A 23,726-nucleotide genomic window follows, 5' to 3' on the forward strand; every position below is an offset into this window, starting at 1 on the left:
ACCCCTGGGATGCCAACCCTGTGTCACTCTTCTAAATGCTGGGGTAGAGAAGAGGACAGGGCGAGCACAGTCTTTGTCTTTATGAGGCATTTGTTTTACTGAGGAAAGCAGTTCTTCTTTTAGGTAATGGCAAATAGCAAAATGATAAAGCACGATTCAGAGAGAGTGATGGGAGGGGCTCGCTGTTTCTGACAGAATGATCAGGAAGAGCCTCTCTAGAGAGGACACATCTGAGCAGTGACCTGACTATAAAGCGAGGATGCTAAGGAATGCTGGCATTATAGGCAGTGGGCTGAGTGCCAAGACTGAGACAGGAACACATTTCACGTGTGTTCAAGGAACAGACAGCAGGGAGCCCGTGTGGTGAGAGAATGAAGGAAAGAATGGTAAAGATGCGGCCGCACAGGCGGAGCCGTCGCTCACAGGGCCCTTTGGCTTGCAGACCAGGGTACCAAGTTGAGGTTTTATTCCAGTTTGAAGCGGGGACTAATGGTAGATCTTGAGCAGGGGAGTGCAGAGTTCTTAATTTAAAGGTTATCCCAAGTGCTTGGGAGAGAGCAGTCCATAGTTGGGAGGGGGGTTGGGGCAGAGAAGAGGACTAAGTAGCAACTACGCTGTTACAGGTGAGCCGTGACACGTGGGGGCACAGAACCTGAAGCAGGCAGCCTGCCAGTGAAGGTAGCCGTGGAGGGATTACACACGGATTGGAGGAGGGTAACTCACATGTAACTATTAGTCTCCAGGACCTGGGCCAATGGCAATTTCCTGGACAAGATTAGGGCCAGGTTGGGGAGTGGAGCCTTGGGGTGAAGGGCTCTGGTTTGCCGGTGTGAAGGCTCCGGGGACCTCAACAAGAGGAGTCTCAGGTGAGTGATGGGGTTGGGGGGGGGTGGTTAAGATGAGATGGGAGGCAAGGAGCTGGCACCAGGGCATGACACCTTGAGCAAATGAGAGGATGTCGTGGGGGAGCTGGGGAGAGCAGGATGGGAACAGGCAACACATTTGTATTGGGGAAAATCTCTGTCAGAGAGAGAGAGAAAGTCTTCAAGAAGAGGTGATTTGGGGAACAGTGTTCTGCAAAAGTGGATAGGATCCATCATGCTGGTAGAAGAGTCAATGTTAAAAGAGAAACTTTCTCACTGACCCAGGAGGGCAAGTGGTATCGATGAGTGTCAGCGGGTCACTGGCTTACCAGTAAAGGTGACAGGAAGTTGAGGGCTTGCCAGTGCTGTTTCAGTGCTCTCTCATGAGTCCTGTGGAGTTGAACACTAGGAGGGAGGGTTATTCCTTGGAAAACCGACAGTGCAGGGTTTTAGAGAAAGGGAGCAGGATCTCTCATAAGAACATGTCATGTTCAAGGGCCATGTGATTTGGAAAACACAGTTGACTTTGGAGAACATTGCCAGATCTGAGCCACCAATCTGATAATGTTCATACAATAAATGAACTCTCTTAAAATAAACTGTTTTTCTTTCACCTTTATTCAAAGACCTCAAGTAGCATAGAGTCATACTCTTCTAAAGAGCACCCTCTGAGGTAGCAACATCTCACAGCTTACCTCTGTAACCTTCCCTCTGCTGGTCCTTCTGCTAGTTCTTTATAGGATAGAGATTGGACAGATAGACAATCATTTCTGAGATTATCTCACAAACTGCTTGGCAGGTTTACAGCCACCCCAAGGATAGAGAGGCTGGCAGCTCTCTCTGCCTTCAAACCACCAGAATTGACTGAATGCAGATACTGGAGTACAAGAAATAAGTTTTTGTGAAGTGATTGTGGAGACATGGAAAGTAGGGGCTGTGAGCAGGACCCTCCATTCCTTCACATGCGTTCCTCATCAAGGCGCTGAATACAGGGACTGTTTCTCAGCAACAGAGACCTGCCCTTGTCATGCTGTCTGCCCTGCAGCACTGGGAGGCACGCTTGACCTGCAGTTCCTAAGCCTGTGTCCCAAAAGCGGGTGAGTTGTTGTGAAAAGGAGAAGACAGCAGTGTTCTCAGTATGACTTGGGTTCTACACGTTCTAGCATGGCACACCTGTAAAATTCCTATCTACCTGCCAGCCAGGTGTGACGCTGCACGCGGATGGCACTGTAGTGTTTCCTGAACAACCTTAATCTGCACCAGGCCTGTGTTTGTGCTGCCTTTCATGAGTGTGAAGGTGCTGAGGGTGCCTTTCTTCATGCTCACATCCCTGTGAATGAAATTGGCATGAAAATTTCTGTGGGCAGAGTATGCTGCAGAAGTATCTGACTATGACGGGGACTGGGCCTCTTGCTTTGTCTGAGCAAACTCTCTGCAGAACATGAGAATAAAAGGCACTTAACGTTCTGGCCAAAACCAGAAGTCTTTCATTCTTAAATGTTATCACCACACTGAAACAGAACTGAAATCAAAGACAAGTGCTCTCTTTGGCAGGTGTACATTGAACGCCTTTTAACTAATGCTAGCATCGATCTTTGTCCTACTAATTGGAAACAAGTTGTCCTCGGAGCCACGCTTCTGGCCTCCAAGTTTTGGGGAAATCGTCGTCACTGGAGTGCGGATGACAGCCAGAATCCCAAGGATGTTGCAGTTGAGACAATGTCAGTTTCTAAGGTTTTGGCAAACTTTGTCATCATTTTCCATGCCTCATTTGCTCTCCAAGTTATCAGTGTAAGATATATCTTTATAGGTTTTCTTGTGCAGATAAAGGAAGTAGGCATAAGACCACAGACTTCAATCTATCCAGCTTTAGTATAACAGTTTATATTTTCCAGCATTAATAGGTAAGTCTTGATCTGTTATTGTTGTAATAACTGGCTGATAAACTGAAGTGTTTTTCTGATTGTTTTTTGGCAAACCTCTTACAAGTGTGCTGTCAGAATGACACAGTGCAGTAAATATCTTTATAGCTTTTTAGAAGCCACCTGCCAGTTTCAGTCCCCTTTGAAGGGGTAAACATCAGGCCTTTGAAATAACTGGCCACTTTTCAGGTTTTAAGGCCTCTGGACTATGCAGAACTTACAGCTTTAACCTAAGTCACCCATTGTGTATTTGCTTTGGCGGGTGCTTGTCTCCCCCTTTAATCTGAAGATCTGCTTTTATAGGAACCTTGAGATATGATGTTAAATAGCTACAGATTTCTCTGCCCTGGCTCCTCCCCATTAACATTGCATGTGTTTGGAAATTGGTCTGATGAGTTAGAAGCTTGCACGTTCACCTCCCGCAGTGTGAGAAGCATTTCTGGGGCTTCACACCATGCTCACCACACTCACAGGCTCCCTGGGTACTCAGACATTCACAGAAGCAGGCTCGGGCCAGTAGTTGTTTATGAGAGTGCAGGAGCTGTGCAGGGTCATGTAGTTCCTCCCAGATGCACCAACATGGCACTGCAACACAGCTTCCCCAGGGTTCCCTTCCCATTTGGCCTTATGACTGCTGTGAAGTGAAGGGCCCTGAAGCAGGCAGGCAGGGTGAGCAAGGGGGCATTTCCAGCAGAGCTGCCCTGGGTGCCCGCTGGACAGTGAGGACAGCTGTGTCGGCCGCATCTGGTGCAAGACAAGGGAGCAGCTCTTGTTTACGATGACCGGCAGAAAAGACAATGCCAGGCAGTGGCACAAGTTAGTTTTGTGATCCATCTTTGCCCGTGACTCCACAGAGGAGGACTGCTATTCAGAATCACCTCAGTGTATGGCTGCAATTGAAGATACAGTTTATATTGTAGATACACTGCAGTGTGTATATATCTACATTCAATCACTTGTGCACAGGAGTTCAGACCTGCTAGGTAACACAGTGAAGCCTGTCCGTACAAAAAATTTTTTTAAAAATTAGCCAAGTGTGTTGGCAGGTTCTGTAGTAGTCCCAGCTACTTGGGAGTCTGACGTGGAAGAATTGCCTGAGCCTGGTAACTTTAGGCTGTAGTGAGCTGTGATCACGTGACTGCACTTCAGTCCTGGGTGAGGGAACCAGACTCTCTCTAAGAAACAAACAAACAAACATTTTTGTCACCACTTTGCTAATAGTATAAACCAAGTGATAATTGTGATATTTGGGGTAGCCATTTTAGCAAAGAGTATAACAGCAAATGAATTTGAAACAAATGGAAGTACTTTGAAAGCTGCAAATGCTAAAGGGAGTTTAATCATAGTCATCCACTGCAAACTGTTCCCTAAAAGGAAGCACGATTTGTGACTGCCTGATTTCTCCTTCTCTGCTGCCTAGCCAGAGCTGATTTATCAGTACAGGATAATTGCAATAGAGAAAGTGTTGAATTCATGCAGAGATAGCTGTACAGGAGACCAGAGTTTGACTATTACTGAAATTAGTCTCTCTGAAAACTCTGGGATGGTTTTTTAAAAGAATAATTTGGTGGGTGGGTGTCAGAAAGTGGGGAGTGCTGACAGATCAGGTCAGCGATGAAATCATAGGGCAACGTTGAAGCTGTCCTCCTGCATTGAGTTGGCTGCTGGGTTGGGGCCAAAAAACCGGATGAGCCACGTTGATTTGTTAGGGTGGTGTCACCTGATCCCAGTACAACGTCTGCAAAATATCTCAAGCACTGATTTTAGGTTTTACAATAGTGAAGTTATTCCCAGGATCAATATGGGCAGGTTCAAATTCTTGCAGCCTTCAGCCTCATGACTCCTAAGCCACAATTTCTAATCTTGTGGCTAATTTATTCGTTGTGGAAAGGTCATCTATCTAGTTCCCAGGTGGGAAAGGGGTTTGTTTTGGGAAAGGGTTGTTACCATCTTTGGTTTCAAAGTTAAACTACAAACTACATTCCTTCCAAAGTTAGATTGGCCTCTGTGTAGGAAAGAACAAGGACAGCTTGGAGGTTAGAAGTGAGATGAAGTCACATCAATCCTCTTTCACTGTCATCATTTTCTCAGTTACAATTTTTGCAAAGTTGGTTCCACATTTGTAATCATGAACACTTAGTTCTGCCATTTTGGCAGCTGAATTGTTCTCAAAACCTGCAGCTAAGCTGCCTGGGGCTCTGATTTCCAGTCACAAGATCAGAGAGCATGCAGGGATAAGTGCAGGTTTCCACAGAAGTGAGCTCCAGAAGCAGTGGAGGCAGAGGTCAGCCCCAAGAAGACAGGTTCCAAACAGAGCTGTTTGTGTGTGAACGGAGAAACACCGGGAGATGTGGTCTGAACAGGCTGTTTCTGTTTATGATCTTGGGAAGCTGAAAAGCATTACGTCCAAACATTTAATAGACATGTGTCTCACCCTACTGCTCTTGACTATTTCCAATGATCCCATTTTGAGTGTCAGTTTAACAGATAAAGAACTGCTGTCCATCAGATTTTTCTTAAAACGTTCCAACATCGATGTGTCTCCGCATAATATATATCCTTTCTAGAGAGTTAAACCGAGTAGCCACTATGCAGAAATGCTGTGTTGTAAAGGGTATGCTGTTCAGTCAACTAGCTGTTTAAAAAACCAGAAATCGGCCAGGCGCGGTGGCTCAAGCCCGTAAAACCAGCACTATTGGAGGCCGAGGCGGGTGGATCACGAGGTCAAGAGATCGAGATCATCCTGGTCAACAAGGGGAAACCCCGTCTCTACTAAAAATACAAAAAATTAGCTGGGCATGGTGACGCGTGCCTGTGATCCCAGCTAATCAGGAGGCTGAGGCAGGAGAATTGCCTGAAACCGGGACGCGGAAGTTGCAGTGAGCTGATTGCGCCATTGCACTCCAGCCTGGGTAACAAGAGAGAAACTCCATATAAAAAGAAAAAAAAAAAAAAATCTTAGAAGATGAATCTGCTGTTCACAGAATTCTTTTCTTCAGTGATTAAACCTCTATGAATAGCTACGTTAATTCTGGGAAGTGCCATTAATTTCTGTAGTAAGTCACGTCCTGATTACCTGTCTATTCAAATATTGTTTCATTTACATTTCTATAGACCTATGGATACGTGAACAGGATATTAATTTTAGAAGGAGGTTCAGTTGAATTTTACATTCAGCAAATGAGATCCCCACATCTTGACTTAGAGTCTAACTGCCCTCCACTTTCAAGCATTTGCTTACTTGGCCAATGGGTAAAAGGTTAAAACGTTCAAACCAAGAAACCAAATGTATTTTTCAGATATTGATCATTTTTAAGCAATTAACTCATTACAGGGCTTACTCTGAAAGCAGTCAGAATGACTCTAACTGTGTACCTATTAATTTAGCTTTGGTGAGGGCAGCTGGATGACCGTGAGGCAGAGGACGGCTCCCAGTGCTTTCCTCTCCCATTGCATCCAACTCCCCCACATTCTGTTCTGTCCAGGGGTGACAGATGCCGAGTTCTTCAGGGTTGCATTCCCAACTCAAGAGCAACACTGCATGTGTTATGGCCAGGGCCCTACTATAAATCACATTATAAAATTAGTTTAGCCAAAATGACTCTCCTTGACTTTTCTGCCTTTCAAATTGTAAATGTTGTTCTTCCCCAGTCTCTTCATAATATTAAGGTGAGCAGAAACTTGCATTATGCCTCCTTGACACAGCCGAGTGTGCTGGAGCAGAGGGAAGGGGATTCTTTTTGCCATAAATGTATCTTGCTTATGTATTTATTTGGGATCAATTCTCCTTGTAGCCTTACAGTTTTTCCTCCTCCGAGGTAATAGGGTGGCTCTCCATGGATCCCCTTGATGCCATGGTGATGCACCCCATCTTCCTGTTGGTGCTTCTCTACTTCAGCAAGTCCCTTCCTGTTATTGTCCTGGGAAATATGCCTGGAGCTCCTTCAGAGCTAATAAATGGTACCCATCATTCCTGTCATCTCATCACTATTGTGGGGTTTGTGAGTGAGCTTGGAGTCTGAGTTGTGCAGCTGCCCTAAGGGAACTGTGAAGAATAAGCCCCGAGGCAGCAGCAGGAGTGCAGAAGAGGCTTCCACCTCTCCCTCATCCCAAACTTGGGCTGCTGGGATGCAGAGGAGACCCCAAGCAGCTGTGCCTTGTTTGGACATTAGTGTAAGGACCCAACCACTCAGCCTTTATTTGTTTCAAAACAGAACTTTGAGCATCCTAGTAGCTCAGAATATTTTTAAAGATAACCCACTTGACTAAAATTGCCCTGTGTTCGCTTTATTGTGTTTCTCCTCCCACAGGAGTAAGATGGAGAAGAGTTTTTTGGAGCTACTTGAGTTTAATATTCATGTGTCTGCCAGTGTTTATACAAAATATTACTTTGACCTGCGTGCCTTGGCATACGACCATGACCTGTGTTTTCTATTTAGTTTTCTTCGCAAAGATAAAGCAGAGAGATTGAAGGTAAGGCTGTGAAGTCACTTAGTGGAGTTTCCCATTGGCCGCAAAAGCCAACATCTGTGACAAAATCATATTAAGTAGTGATTAGGAAAATGAAAGCCTTAAAATTAACAGACCAAAGTGCTTACTTTTTTGGCATCATATTTCAAGTCTTTTATGCATTATACAAGAATCATCATTATTATTATTATTATTATTATTATTTTAGGAGAAGGAGTTTCGCTCTTGTTGCCCAGGCTGGAGTGCAATGGTGCGATCTCAGCTCATTGCAACCTCTGCATCCTGGGTCCAAGCGATTCCCCTACTTTGCCTCCTTAGTAGCTGGGATTATGTGCAGGCACCATCATGCCCGTATATTTTGTATTCTCATTAGAGACAGGATTTCTCCATGTTGGTCAGGCAGGTCTCGATCCCTGACCTCAGCTGATCTGTCCACCTTGGGCTCACAAAGTGCTGGGATTACAGGGATGAGCCACTGTACTCGGCCATGGATCTGTATTTTAAAACGTTATTGATATTCTCACTGCTTTGACCATAATTCAGAATATTTTTAGTTAAATTTAATCTGTTCTTAATGGGTTTTTTATTTTCTACCTGTTCACATAGCATACATGAATAAATGCAGTTGTATTCCTAATTATATGTAAATAGACAATACACTTACTGCTCTTGACTGTCTTTTACTTAAGCAATTGCAATTTCGTGTCCTTGTCTATTCTGTATATCTCGGTGCAGTCCCAGGAGTTTATCAGACAAAGCAGTAGTGGCTGACAGACTTGTGCTTAGACTGTATAAGGTGACAGTGTTTCAAGTACTAGGTGTAGGAACGACATGAGTTTCAGTGAAAATGGCTTCATGGGACAATGTAAGATTTGTGGCTTATGACTCTTGGTGAGTATACAGGAAAATTCCAACTGACACAGACACATTTAAAATAGGCACTGTCTCTGGTGTCTCGGTGGTACTTTGGAATAATACATTTCTCTACCACAATGTGTAAGTAAAGTAGCACCTTGTGGTGCTTCCATCATTAGGCTTCTTGGGTGTTCTCAAGCAGCCCTGCATGCACCTGCCTCATTAAAATCTGCTTGGAGTGTGTAGTAACTACTAAGGATTCGGTAGAATTTGAATCACTGAGTAAGTTGATTGTTTGGCACAAGTGTATGTTGATTATGCTGAAGGAACAAGTGCACAGGTAACAGATAATATTGTTACAAGCTTGTCACAATACTCTGAAAATCTTTTGGAGCCCTATTTTATTTTTTATGTGACAGTATCACCAAGCAATGAGCCCAATTTTCAACCTATAAAGTAAGTTTGTCTTGCCTCTGGCAATCTTTTCATAGCTCTTAAAGGAGACTACCTTAGTGAATGGACAGGGAATTGCATCCTCAGAACCTGGCACTGTAAAACTCAGCCAAAGCAGCTACAAGGGAACCCTCCAAAGGAATCTGTATGTGTGGCTTCTCATCAATGATGCCTTTTTAAAAATGTTGCAGCCTTTTTAAAAATTGTACCCATTTTCTCTTTAATTGACTTTCCTAGGCTATGTCACCGCCATGTGAATACAAAGACTTGCACAAAGATGTCGCCACTGTGAGAAGGGCCGCCAGCATGGATTTCATCGCTATTCGGCATACTAATGCCATCTTACCTTAAAGACAGAAATTACCATTATAAGATCCTGGACTCGTCAACTGTAAAGACTACAAAATAGCACTTCTATTGCTGAAAAAGTCCAGGAAAATTAGGATCTTCTTTTTTTATGTTTTTTTTTTAAATTTTTTCTTGTTGTCGTTGTTGCTATTGTTGATTTTGTTGTTGTTGATTAGGATTTTCATAGAGCACAGATTTCTTCAGATAACCACACTGTGAAGCTGGGTGATGGTGGCATGAAGAGTGGGTGCCAGGTGCTACCTGCCCTTCTTGTTCCACTGAGTCCAGATGGCATTCCTAGGGCACTACCTTCTTGAACAACTCTTGGGGAAGACTACTGTCACATGGACACACCACATCCCAGTGCAGAGTCAACAGTCACCCACAGTCCCAAGCAGGTGACAATCTGAACTGAGCTGGAATTCAAAAAACTATAGAATTGGCCCCAGATTTGTGAGAGTGCCTGGGTTTGGATCTCTGTCCACAGAGGCACTGAATGCACGATGGCCCGAAACAACAAGTGTGGGAAGATAGAATGCATGGGGACAAGGCTGTCATTACTCCAAGTTCCATGGGGGCTCAGGCCTGTTCATCTCGTCTTTGAAGGGAATCTGTATATGTGAAATGAGGCTCCCACCTCATGGTAATAAAGGGAGAGATGAAATCAGCTCATCTTCCCCCAGGCCCATACTGGTCATACCAAAACACAGAGTCTTGCTGTGTTGCCAGGCTGGAGCACAGTGGCGAGATCTCCAGTCTCTGCAACCTCTACCTCTCGGGTTCAAATGACTCTCCTGCCTCAGCCTCCCAAGTAGCTTGGACTACTGGCATGAACCACCAACCCAGCTAATTTATATATTCTTAGTAGAGACAGGGTTTCATCATGGTGGCCAGGACAGTTTTGATCCCTTGACCTCGTGATCTGCCTGCCTCAGCCTCCCAAACTGCTGGGATTACAGGTGGGAGTCACTGTGCCCGGCCTCTTGCATTTACGTTCACAATAAAGTGGTTTGGAATATCCCACTGTTGATTTGTGATTTCCTCCTCCAAACATAGTCTGTGGCTCTGTATACATAACTGAAAATTTTCATGTATCAAAATTTTGTGTCTGAAGATGAAATATTAAATGAAACATGTTAAAACGTTTCATGCAAAGCCTTCGGTGCTTGTAGCGTCTACTCTTTGGTGAATACACAAATTCATCTATTTTAAATATTAACATTTGTATTAGATGTGATAATGATATTTTCTTTCTCAGTTTCACTTGTTAGATAGTTACGTATGTTCTTTCATAATTAATGATATTGTATCTGATATTTGATGTAAAAAACTCCTAGAATATTTGGAATTGATACTTGAAATTAAACAGCAAAATGAAAACTCCTGAAACCTAGTGATAATGTACTTATGATGGGTTTATTATCTATGATCTCTTTCATTGTTAATTTTTAAAGTTTCCGTGGAAAACTGTACTAAGAACTTAAAATTGTCTATAAAACTCTTCGTGCCCTGCGCTTTAGCTCCAATGCATAATGAATAAAGGAAAATGGATTTTCCTTCAGGAATTCTGCTGGACTCTTCCTTTCTTTTCCCTTTAACCTGGGGGCAGCGTCTTCAGTTCAATGGGGTGAGGTGACCATGAATGGCGTCCCTAGAACTGCCGCTGGGAGGAGTGTGTATGTGGAGATGGGTTTCGTGGCCACGTTTCTTCCTCGGGTGTTTCTGGTTCTGATGGTAGCTTTGAGGATGGTTTCTGAGGATCCTCTCCAGAGGATTCCTCCACCTTTGGTATCTCCCTTGGGGGAAGGCCCGAGAATATCTGGAGAGGGATTCCTAGGGTCACCCCTGTGTGACAGAGGTGCCTTGTGCGGGTCCAGAAAGCCGCGTTTTAGGGGCAGTGGAGCCTCATCTCCCCTGTAGGGTGGGCGGGATGTCTGAGGGAGTGCTGGAGGAAAGCCCTGTGTGTCGGGGTCGCTGTGCAGTCTCAGTACAGCCCTAGACCTGGGGAAGTCATGATGGAGACACAGAGGTGCTTGGGGCAGGGAAGGGGGTGGCCTAGGCAGTCACCAAGGTGTGAAAGCATCGCTGATGCCAGGAGGCAGTTTTGGGAGGGGTCTTTGGAGGAGAATAATTGTGGAGTCTCCACAGGCGGGGAACGTGTGAGGGTGCTCCAAGGCTGGAGGTCAATGCGGGGGTAGGTGGAAATAACCTAGGGAAGCTCTCAGGAGAATAATGGGCCCCACAAGGGTTGGGGTGGAAGGAAGGGGCCTAAACAGGTCCTGTCTTGCAGGGTCCTTGTGCAGGGTGTCTGAGAGATGGATCATCTGGGGCTCCTGAGGTCACCGATACCCTCAGTGCGGTGTTTTCCAGGGTCAGACCTTTCCAGGTCCTGGAGCAAGGAAATGAAACTGGCTTCTTCCTCCCCACCACCTGGTTGCTGCTTGGCAAACAACCTTCGGGAAGTGCCATGGCTCCTGGCATTCCCTGACAGGCCACAGAAGCGGCTCAGGGCTGGGCTCAGATCAAGGGGTCCTCTTAGATATTTATATTTGATGTTGAAAGTGACATGGGAATAAAGGCTTCATCTGCGCTTTTGTTTCTAGTCTCAAACTCCATTTTGCTGTGTGATCTTCAGCAACATTTCCCTCTTGGGGCCTCATATTTCCTATATATTTTGTGGGAAATCTGGAGTTTGGAACATGAGTTTCCTGTCTCAGGACTCAGTCTAACATCTATAAATGGCTGATAGGACATGAACCAGACTTATTTATTTATTTATTTATTTAGAGATAAAGTTTAGCTCTTGTTCCGTTGCCCAGGCTGGAGTGCAGTTATTTATTTATTTATTTATTTAGAGATGAAGTTTAGCTCTTGTTCCCTTGCCCAGGCTGTAGTGCAGTGGCAGGATCTCAGCTCACTGCAACCTCCATCTGCCGGGTTCAATAGATTCTCCTGCCTCAGCCTCCCAAGTAGCTGAGATTACAAGCACATGCCACCACCGTCCAGTTATTTTTTATCTTTATTTTTATTTTTTGTATTTTTAGTAAACACGGGTTTCACCATGTTGGCCAGGCTGGTCTCAAACTCCTGACCTCAGGTGATCCACCCACCTCAGTCTCCCAAAGTGCTGGGATTACAGACATGAGCCACCACTGCCAACGAGGGCATGAACCAGATCCATGACACTCAAAATGTGCTCCACTAGCCAGCACTCACCTCACCTGGGAGCTTATTAAAAATACAGAAGAATCAGGTGAGGTGGCTCACCCTTGCAATCCCAGCACTTTGGGAGGCCAAGGTGGCCGAATCACTTGCGGTCAGGAGTTCAACACCAGCCTAGCCAACATGGAGAAATCCCATCTCTACTAAAAATATAAAAAAATCTTAGCCAGGTATGAGGGCCGGCGCCTGTAATCCCAGCTACTGAAGAGGCTGAGGCAGCAGAATCTCTTGAACTCGGGAGGGAGCCACAGAGTGAGACTCCACCTCAAATCAATAAATAAATATTTTTAAAAATTAAAAATAGCAAAAAAATAAGAAAAATAAATAAAAAATAGCTTTCTTGTCGTGGCCTGCACACTGTTGGCTTGTGGGTCTCTGAGACCTGAAAATTGAGCGTTTTCACACCCCAGGGGCTTCCTCTGGCAGCTCTGCAGCTGTCACCATGCCACAGAATGAATATATTGAATTACACTGGTAACGCTATGGATACCGGTTGGATGACCATGAGAAAAGGAGAAAGAAGGAAAGTCCTGAGGCTCATGAACGTTCAAAGAAGGCAAAGAAAATGATTGGTCTGAAAGCTAAGCTTTACCATAAACAGTGCCGTGCTGAGAAAATACAAATTAAAAAGACTATCAAGATGCAAGAAAAGAGAAACACCAAACAGAAGAATGATGAAAAGACTCCACAGGGAGCAGTATCTGCCTATCTGCTGGACAGAGCGGGGCAACCTCAAGCTAAAGCACTTTCCAGTACGATTAAACAGAAACGAAAAGAGAAGGAGGGAAAATGGGAAGTCCCTCTGCCTAAAGTATGTGCTCAGGGAGAAACAGAAGCATTGAAAGTTATTCGAGGGCCAGGCATGGTGGCTCAGGCCTGTAATCCCAGCACTTTGGGAGGCCACGTGGGTGGATCTAAAGTTCAGGAGTTCAAGACCAGACTGGCCAACATGGTGAAACCCCATCTCTCCTAAAAATACAAAAATTAGCTGGGTGTGGTGGCAGGCACCTGTAATCCCAACTACTTGGAAGGCTAGGCAGAGAAGTGCTTGAACGCGGGAAGCGGAGGTCGCAGTGAGCCAAGATGGTGCCACTGCACTTCAGACTGGGTGACAGAGCAAGACTCTGTCTCAAAAAAAAATAAAAATTAAGGAAAGAAACAGTGGGATTATCCTGGGAGTACAATGGAAAGAAACTCTAATACCACAGCTATACAGCAGACCTAAAAGCAATCAGTCTTCATTAGACGTCAAAGAACTCTATGAAAACTATTTTAAAGACAAATGTAGATACCATAAACTATGTGGTTTAAAACTTAAAAGTACAAGCTCTGACATAAAGCAATGCATGTTTTTAAACAAAAGGCAAAAATAACCCACAACAATCAACTATATAAAAGCCATGTTCCACAAAGGAACATATAGCACTTTTACACAATTAGCATGTAAGAAATGATGCATGATGATTGCTTTTCTTCTTATAATTTTTGTATTTTTAGTATAGATAAGCTTTCACCATGTTGGCCGGGTTGGTCCTGAACTCCTGACCTCAAGTGATCCACCTGCCTCAGCCTCTCAAAGTCCTAGGATTACAGGTGTGAGTCACCACACCTGGCTGGCAAGTAAAGAACAAGCTTTCTGAGTAACACAAGCAAACCTCCCACAGTTAATTCAGAGTTGAGGACCACTTACACTACCGAATTCACGCTCAATCACTTTAGATTCATGAAAGGTACAGGTGATAATCATGTCTCCTTTTTTTTTCCTTAACTAAAATCGAACCTGTCATTTATGAACTTCTTTTCTTATCAGCCTTTGCCTATTAACTTATATTAAAGAATAATCTGGGCTACGCACAGTGCCTCACGCTTGTAATCCCAGCACTTTGGAAGACCGAACAGGGGTGGATCACGAGGTTGGGAGTTTGCGACCAGCCTGATCAACATGATGAAACTCCGTTTCTACTAAAAATACAAAAAATTAGCAGGGCATGGTGGCGCGTGCCTGTAATCCCAGCTACTCAGGAGGCTGGGGCAGGAGAATTGCTTGAACCCGGGAGGCCGGGGTTGCAGTGAGCCAAGGTCACGCCACTGCACTACAGCCTGGGCGACAGAGTGAGACTCCGTCTCAAGAAAATAAAAAAGAACAATTTGAAAACTAAGATTTCTTTCCCTTTTTTCTTGTTTCCTTCTCCCAAAAAAAATGGGGAGGTTGTTATTTGACTATACTTACCAAAACCTTATATTCACTGAAAATTATAAGTTAAAATACTAATAAGCAATCATAATTTCCTATTGTCTCAACTATTTTTTCTTACCTTTAAAGGAACTCTACATTTTAAATATTATTAAATTTTAAATTATACATTTTATGAACTAGCATGTCATTTAGAAATTCACTTTCGCTTTTATAGTTTTTATTATTAAAAATATATTTTTCAAATTTTTTATTTTTCTAAATTTTTAGTAGAGATGGGGTTTCACCATGTTGGCCAGGCTGGCCCTGAACTCCTGACCTAAAGTGATCCACCTGCCTCAGCCTGTCAAAGTGCTGGGATTACAGGCATGAGTCACCACGCCTGGTGACTGGCGAGGTCACTGCTCACTGCAGCCTCCACTTCCCAGGCTCAAGCAGTCTTCCCACCTCAGCATCCCAAGCAGACGGGACAACAGGCACGCACCACTGAGGCAGCAAAACAGGATCTGGAGGCGGGGAACATAAAGTCGATCTCACACTTGGGCTGTAACAGGAAATATCCTCTCCACAGAGAACAGGTCAAGTAAATGGCTCTGTAACCTTACCGTTTCTCTGAAAACATGGGCGATGTCTCCACTTGCCCGGGGTGCATTCCAAGGGAGTTCTGCCATATTCCGCGAGGAACTGGGGTCCGATCTAAACTTTTCATGGGAAAAGTACTGCGGTCGTGGGATGAAGTTACGTAGGAGTAAGGGGGAAAACCACGTCGCCGAAGTGACCGGTGAAACTGTCCTACAGCCCCTGGTCCGTGCGGCTCGGGCCGGGAATCTGCGGCGCAGGTGGCGGCTCCTGGTGCTGCAGCGGGGTCGGGGCGGCGGCCGAGGCGGCGGAGGCGGAGGCCGAGGTGATGCGCAGCCGCTGGAAACCGCTGGAAGCCGCTGGGCGGGAGGCAGGGCACCTCCAGGCCGGCCGCCAGCTTGGCCTTGTAGGCGCCGGTCCGGCGCTCGCGATGCACGAGCAGCTGCGGCTGGCCGCGGCGGAAGTGCGGGCTGCGGAAGTGGTGGAGGGGCCGGTCCCGCTGTCCCACCGCCCCCCGGCCCCGGCCCCGACCCGGCCTCGGCCCGCCCTGCACCACCTTGTGGAAGCCGGAGACGTTGAGCTGGCGGACGAAGCTGGTGAAGTTGGTGGTTTTGAAGAGCCCGGGCTCGGCCCCGGCCCCGCGGCCCCGCCGCCGCCCCGCGGCCCGGGCGGGCTGAGCAGCTCCACCTCGAAGAGCGGCTGGTGGATGAGCAGCCCCTCGCCGCGGCCGTCCCAGCGGGTGGACCGTTACCACGGGCTGTTCACCAGACGCCACCGTTCGGCGGGGAAGTTGTTGGGCTTGATGGGGATGGAGAGCGGCGCCTCCTGCATCGCCCCGCCCGGCCCGGACCTCGCGCCCACCCACCCAGCCTACCTCTCCCTCCCCGTGCTCGATTCCCGCCCCCGACCCCCGCCGCGGCCTTCGCCTCGCCCTGTCGGCTCCTGCCTGCCCGGCCGCCGCGGACCCCATGAATGTCTTTTGACAAGTGTCCGTTCTTGTCTTTTGTCCATTTTTTAATGGAGTTGTTTGTTTTCTGATTAAAATTGTGTTAATTTCTTTATAGATTCTGGATGACACTTTTGTCAGGTGCATCGTTTGTAAAATTTTTCTCCCATTCTGCAGGTTGTCTGCTTACTCTGTTGACAGTTTCTTTTGCTGAGCACAATCTCTTTAGCTTCCTTAGGTCCCATGCGTCTATGTTTTCGTTGCGATAGCTTTTGGAGACTTAGTCTGGAAAAATTTGCTATGGTTTATGTCCAGAATGGTATGTCCTGGAGGGTTTTTGTTTAGGATATTCATAGTTTTAGATTTTGTAATGTAGGTCCTTAATTCATCTTAAATTGATTTTTTCTATGATAAAAGGAAGTGGTCCAGTTTGAATCTTCTGCATATGGCTAGCCAGCATAGTTTAAAAAGTTGGGTAGTGTGTTGCCTCTAGCTGTATTCTTTTTGTTTAAGATATCTTTGGCTATTCGGACTGTGTTTCGGATTTACATAAGTTTTAAAATACTTTCTTTTCTCATTCTGTGACAAATGACTTCGTAGTTTGATATAATAGTATTGAATCTGTAAATTTCTTTGGACAGTGAGGCCATTTTGACATTATTTCTTCCCATTCACGAGCATAGAATGTTTTTCCATTGGTTTGTATCATCTCTGGTCTCTTTCTCTTTCGTTTGTTCTTTCTTTCCTTCCTTCCTTCCTTCCTTCATTCAACTTTCCTTCCTTCCTCCCTCTCTCTTTCTTTCTTCCTTCTTTCCTTTCTTTTTTCTCTTTCTTTTCTTCTTTCTTTTCTTTCTTCTTTCCTTCTTTCTTCTTTCCTTCCTTCTTTTCTGTTTCTTTCTTTCTGATGGAGTTTCACTCTTTTTCCCCAGGCTGGATGGAGTGCAATGGCATGATCTCAACTCACTGCAACGTTCACCTCCCAGGTTCAAGTGATTCTCCTGCCTCAGCCTCTCGAGTGGCTGGGATTACAGGTATGCACCACCACACCTGGCTAACTTTGTATTTTTAGTAGACATGGCGTTTCTCCAGGTTGGCCAGGCTGGTCTCGAACTCCTGACCTCAGGTGATCTGCCTGCCTCGGCCTCCCAGAGTGCTGGGATTACAGACAAGAGCTACGGTGCCCAGCCATCATCTCCGATTTCTTACGGCAGTGTTTTTTGATTCTCACTGTAGAGATCTTTCACCTCCATGGTTAGTTGTATTCCTAGGTATTTCGTTCTTCTTGTGGCTGTTACGAATGGGGGTGCAGAATGGATTTCCCTCTCAGCTTGGACATTGTTGATGTATAGAAATGCCACTGAGGAATACCATTTAAGAATTGCCACCTAGTTTTTGACAGTGGTTGAACTAATTTACACTCCCACCTGCAGGATATACACGTTCCTTCTTCTCCATAACCTTGGAGAGAAAAAATGCCACTTTTTGTACAATGCTTTTGTATCCTGAGACTTGATAATCAACTGAAGTTATGTATCTTTCTAGGAGCCTTTGGGCAGGGACTGAAGGGATTTCTAGGTATGGAATCATATTGTTACATTGTTTGTGAAAAGAGATATTTCACTTCCTCTCTCCTGGTTGGATGGCTTTTCTTTCTTTCTCTTGCCTGCTTGCTCTGGCCAGGACTTCTGGTACTGTGTTGAATAGGATGACAGTTGACATCCTATTCTTATTCTGGTTCTCTGGGGAATGGTTCCAGCTTTTGCCCATTCACTATGATGGTGGCTGTGTGTTTGTTATAGATGGCTCTTACTATTTGGTGCTATGTTTCTTCAATGCCTAGTGTTTTGAGGATTTTTAACATGGTAGATTCTGAATTTTATGGAAAGCCTTTCTGCATCCTTTGACATGACCATGTGGATTTTGGTTTCAGTTCTCTTTATGTGGAGAATCACATTTATTGATTTGCATATGCTGAACCAGCCTTGCAGAAATAAAGCTTCCTTGATCATGGTAGATTAACTTTTTGATGTGTTGCTGGATTTCGTTTCTCAGTATATTGTCGAGGTTTCTCTTTTCTTTTTTTGAGACAGAGTCTCAGTCTTGTCGTTAGACTGGAGTGCAGTGGCACAATCTCTGCTCACTGCAACCTCCCCCTCCCAGGGTCAAGTAATTCTCCTGCCTCAGCCTCCCAAGTAGCTGGGACTACAGGTGTGCACCACCACACCCAGCTAATTTTCTGGTGTTTTAGTAGAGATGGGGTTTCACCATGTTGGCCAGGGTGGTCTTGATCTTCTGACCTCGTGATCCACCTGCGTTGGCCTCCCAAAGTCCTGGGATGACAGCTGTGAGCCAACCCGTCTGGTCTTTGTTGAGATTTTGTCATCTATGTTCATTAGGATAATGGCCTGAGATCTTTCTTCATTGTATCTTTGCCAGGTTTCGGTATCAGGATCATGCTGGCCTTGTAGAAGGAGTTAGGGAAGAGTTTCTTCTCACTTTTTGAACAGTTCCAGCAGAAATGGTATCAACTTTTTTTTATACATCTGGTAAAATTCAGATGTGAACCCATTTAGCTCTGGGATTTTTTTGGTTCATAAACTGTTACTGCCTTGATTTAAGAGCTCATTATTGGTCTTTTTTGGGATTCAATCTCTTTTTCATTGTTTCTTGGTAGGGTGCATATGTCCTAGGAATTTATCAAATTTTTCTCCATTTTATGTGCATACAGGTGTTCATAATATACTCTGATGTTGTTTGTATTTCTTTGGGGTTAGTGGCGATATCCCTTTTGTTGTTTTTAATTGTATTCATTTGGATCTTCTCTCTTTTCTTTATTAGGCTAGCTAGTAGTCTATTTTATTAATTTTTTCAAAAACAAGCTCTTGGATTCCTTGATATTTTGAATGGTTTGTAACATCTCAATTTCAAAGGGAGACTGGACAGTTAAGGCAATCATAATCAAAAAGAACAAAAGTGGGGGCATCACATTACCCGACTTCAGATTATACTACAGTAACCAAAACAGCATGGTACTGGTACAGAAACAGACACACAGGCCAATAGAAAAGAATTCAGAGCCCAGAAATCAGGCTGCATACCTACAAACATCTGATCTTTGACAAAACTGATGAAACAAGCAATGGAGAAATGATTTTCTATTCAATAAAGAGTGCTGGGATAAGTGGCTAGCCATATGCAGAAGATTCAAAGTGGACCCCTTCCTTACAGCATTTACAAAAATTAACTCAAGATGGAATAAAGATTTAAATGTAAAACTCAAAACTATTAAACTCCTGGAATACAATGTAGGCAATACCATTCTGAACATAGGCATAGACAAAGATTTTATGATGAAGATACCAAAAGGAAAAATTGACAAATGGGATCTAATTAAACTAAAAGCCTCGGTACAGCAAAAGAAACTATTAACAGAATAAACAGACAGCCTACAGAATGAGAGAAAATTTTTTGCAAACCACAGCTGACAAAAGTCTAATGTTCAGCATCTATAAGAAACTTAAAACAAATTTATAAGAAAAAACAAACATTATAAAGTTAAAAGAGGTCATGAACAGACACCTTTCTTTTCTTTTTTTTTTTTTTTTTTTGAGACGGAGTTTAGCTCTTGTTACCCAGGCTGGAGTGCAATGGCGCGATCTCGGCTCACCGCAACCTCCGCCTCCTGCGTTCAGGCAATTCTCCTGCCTCAGCCTCCTGAGTAGCTGGGATTACAGGCATGTGCCACCATACCCAGGTAATTTTTTTTGTATTTTTAGTAGAGACGGAGTTTCACCATGTTGACCCGGATGGTCTCGATCTCACGACCTCGTGATCCACCCGCCTCGGCCTCCCAAAGTGCTGGGATTACAGGCTTGAGCCACCGCGCCCGGCCAGACACTTTTCAAGAGAAGACATACTTGTGGCCAACAAGCATAGGAGAAAAAGCCCAATGTCAGTGACCATTAGAGAAATGCAAATCAAAATCACAATGAGATGCTATCTCACACCAGTTAGAATGCCTATTACTAAAAAGTCAAAAAATAACAGATGCTGCAATATTTTAGAGAAAAAGGAATACCTATGTCCTGTTGGTGGAAGGATAAATTAGTTCAACCATTGATGAAAACTGTGTGACAATTTCTCACAGACCTAAAAGCAGAACTACCATTCGACTTAGGAATCGCATCGCTGGGTATATACCCCAAGGAATATAAATCATTCTGTGGTAAAGACACATGCACGTGTATATTCATTACAGCACTATTCACAATAGGAAAAGTGAAATCAATCTAAATGCCTCTCAATGGTAGACTGAATAAAGAATATTTGGTATGTATATATTATGGAATAGTATGCAGTTAGGAAAAAGAATAATACTATGTCCTTTGCAGAAACCTAGATGGAGCTGAAGGTCTTTATCCTTAGCAAACTAACACAGAAACAGAAAACCAAACAGCACATGTTCTCAATTATAAGTGGGAGCTAAATGATGTGAAGACATATAGAAGAAAAACACACTCTAGTCCTTACTGGAGGGTAGAGACTGGAAGGAGGGAGAGGATCGGGAAAAATACCTACTAGCTACTAGGCTAGAAACTGTAGAAAATTAAGGTTGAGCTCCAAAACTGTTTTCCATGGTGTCGAGATGTAACTTTCCCATGTCATACTACATGCTGTTTCCCATGTTTTCATACGGTGATGGATGGGGGTGTTGCAAGCATTGGGAAAAGAAAACTGAGATGTTTTAATGTTTCTGTGTTTCAGCAGTTGAATGTTTTTATTATTTATCTGTGTTGTTCTTTGTGTGCTTATTTGGTTAGTATTTCATATCACGTAGTGCTCTGTCTTCTCCCCAAAAGATGTGTATTTAACTTAGGAAAGAAATGTAAAGTGTGGTAAATACGATGGGCCATGAAGGTGCAGTGACACTGACTCCATCCTACCTTCAGGGATAAGCCAACCCTGAATGTGAAAAGAGACGCTATCCTTATAGCATAGTACCACACAGGGCCAGAGCTTCCCAGAACCAGCTGGGGATTCTTACCTAGACCCAATGTTGTTTATTGTTAAATCTTGTGGCTTGAGACATCTTCTAATTGAATTCGATATTTTAGTCTAGGTTACTATCTTTGACATACATCATTGAATAAAATGCAGGATATGTATTTTAATTTTTTTCATTTACCACTTCAAGTTATTCTACCAAGCTCATGAAATATTTCGCTAATTGTCATAAAAGTGAGGTTATGGCACGGGCGTTCTAAGATTTAATACATTGTTTCTAGGGGAGGTTGAAATACAGTAAACTGAATCTTAAATATTATAGAACTTTTAAAGAATTTGGCTTAGTTGGAGAAGGCTGTGGTATATTTAAGGATGTTATGTATTCTACATTACTCCTTAGGAAACAGATTTTCAGACCTGGTGTGCTGGCTCACGCCCATAATCCCAACACTTTGGGAGGCTGAGGTAGGAGGATTGCTTGAGGCCAGGAGTTTGAGACCAGCTCAGGCAACAGGGCGAGACCTGGGTTCTATGAAAAAATAATCAAATAGGGAACATGCTTTTGAGATACTAGAAACGTTTGATTCTGTTACATACCACACTAAGGCTAATTGAAGATAAAAAAAACTGATTCTGCAGATAACACAGACAAGTCAGAACACATTGATTTCTGATGTGACAGTCAGTGTTCGATGAAACTGTTTATAGAAAGTAAAGCCAAAGTGCCTTATTTTACGGAGATACCTTTTAATAACCCAACTGTTAGACGAATAAAGCTTTTTTAAAAACTCAAAGCAAATGTTACTAATCATTTGGAGTCTGGACGTCCCAGTTCACAGGGTTACTTCTAACATGTAGAGCACATGCAGCCTTCTGATCAATCGAGAGTGAGGGGACTGCCCCTGCCAGAGTTCAATTCAGCCCGAGGACCCCATGGCAGCCCAAGGTCTTGGTTCATGCTGTGGAAACAATACGGAATTTATTCACTCAGTAAACATTCACTAGGGTTACAGTCATTTTAATATAATTCATCGTAAGGTGATGATCTCTAGGAACGTCATCACAGTGGAGCAACCTGAAAGCTCCCAGCAGCCAGCATGAATGAAAGGTAGGGGCGGGGCTGCCAACAGGGTGGGGCCTGGTGAGCCACGTGCCTGGGCTCCCACATCACAATGTGGGTAGGGCGCCTCGTGGAGGAGACTGTGCCTGATTGGTTCCTGGGCACCAGGTTGGTAGGGCAACCTCCTTCAGTTGGTAGAAAACACTGGAAGGAGGAACTCCCTCTGCGCTGTCTTCTCCGAAATCTCCGCTCTCAGGCTTGTTGTATCTAGACCCATTTTAAATCAAGCAGGTTCCCTTCAGACCAGTCATCTCAGGGGAGGCAGCTGAGGCGGGGAGTGAGCTGTCAGTGGGGTGCGGCCCCCTAGCCAGGGGCTGGCCCTGCCAGCGTGCCTGTGTTTCAAAGAGGTGAAGTGCTGAACTGTGCGGACCGGGAGGCAAGGGAAGGTCCAAGTTGCTGGAGCGCACCCAAGGTGCCCCATGGGGAACACGCTGAGTTGTTGTTTGTGCCCCAGAGGCAGACGCAGGCGAGGTCTGCGTAGGTGGCCTGAGGATCTGTCCTTCAGCTCTGACATCAATGGGGCGGTGGCAAGCAAAGGTCCAGGCCAACACAGAAGGAACAAGTCCAACACCGGTGCCAGACCCATTTGGTGCCCGTGCTGGCTGTGTGGGGCGGTGTCCGGCAGCTATGACCTCGACGAGGCAGTGTCGAGCACAAGTGCAGACCAAGGCAGAGAGGAGCAGAGGCCGAGCAGAGAGATCACGGAACTCCCCAATGCCAGACCCATGCAGAGCCAGCACAGGATGCACTGGGCAGAACCGATCTGCAGCCATAACATCAATGAGAGGGAGGTGGCGAAAGCGCCAGACCGTACTGCTGTGGAGCCTGCCCTGCGGGATTTGGGAGCCGGCGACGGCCATGACCTGCAGCACATCAGCGACCAGGAGATGCCCAAAGGTAAGGCAATGAATGATGCTGTTTACCCTCAGGCACGCCTCTGGCTGACACTCATACCAGTTCTCATTCCTACCCCCAACCCCCCGAGGCATCCACGGCCTCGGGCTCCTCCTTCCTGGCCCTAGCCAGCTTTCCCAGGCCCATGCACCAGGCAGGAGGACTGGCCCTGCCTCGTGCCTGCCCCCACCCTTCATGCTTTTTCCCTGCTGCGTCTGGTGGTTTCTTTCTTCCTCCCTACCCCAATGCCCAGTTGTGGCCCCTTTCTCAGCCCCAGGCTGGATGAAAGCTAAGTTTTCCAAATAGAAAACGCATGCTACAGATTTCATTGCTGTAGAGGAAGTGTCTTACAGCTCTTCTGTTTACTTTGGTTGGTCTCTTAATTTATTTAAACGTTAGAATAATTAAGTTTCATGATGAATGTGACTTTGTAGCTGAAAGATATCGTTCTCTCAGAATATTAAAAAAAATGGTGAAAGAATGAACAAAGATAGTATATGAATGAATTCTGCCTTTATACACAAAGCATGAAAGGACTTTTGAAAGTCCTTGTTTGGTGGCGTAAAGTAAGCCTCTGAGTGCTTTCACACACCAGGTAGAAGATGGGTAGTGTTTGATGACAGCCCAAAATAGACTCTTCATTTCATTTTTGAGGATTTATTACACATTTACAAGTATGTCTCATTTGACCCTGTCTCCACAAAAAAATGGTGAAAAAATAGCCGGGTATGGTGGCTTACACCCACAGTCCCAGCTGCAAGAGAATCTCTGGAGCCCGGGAGTTTGAGCCTTCAGGGAGTTATGCTGGCTCCATCTCACCATTGCACCACTCCAGCCTGGGCAACAGAGTGAGACT

The 23,726-nt window shown here is 44.9% G+C and overlaps 3 protein-coding genes across 3 annotated transcripts in view; 1 reads left to right on the forward strand and 2 right to left on the reverse strand.

Moving 5' to 3' along the window:
• LOC141581415 (uncharacterized) overlaps positions 1–23,726 on the reverse strand; it is a 578,148-nt gene that overhangs the window by 200,088 nt on the left and 354,334 nt on the right. The gene's annotated exons all lie outside the window — the stretch shown is intronic.
• LOC141581709 (uncharacterized) lies at positions 525–15,876 on the reverse strand. The gene is made up of 2 exons (XM_074387975.1): positions 14,933–15,876; positions 525–3,960 (listed from the first exon to the last, which is right to left on the reverse strand). The coding sequence occupies exons 1-2, from the start codon at positions 15,874–15,876 to the stop codon at positions 3,765–3,767; spliced, it is 1,140 nt and encodes a 379-aa protein (XP_074244076.1). The 3' UTR covers positions 525–3,764.
• LOC141581626 (uncharacterized) lies at positions 15,774–23,098 on the forward strand. The gene is made up of 2 exons (XM_074387892.1): positions 15,774–16,883; positions 19,464–23,098. Exon 2 carries the CDS (start codon positions 22,396–22,398, stop codon positions 22,996–22,998), a length of 603 nt encoding a protein of 200 aa, XP_074243993.1. The 5' UTR covers positions 15,774–16,883; positions 19,464–22,395; the 3' UTR covers positions 22,999–23,098.

Source organism: Saimiri boliviensis, chromosome 1, assembly GCF_048565385.1.
Source record: "Saimiri boliviensis isolate mSaiBol1 chromosome 1, mSaiBol1.pri, whole genome shotgun sequence".
Lineage (NCBI taxonomy): Eukaryota > Metazoa > Chordata > Mammalia > Primates > Cebidae > Saimiri > Saimiri boliviensis.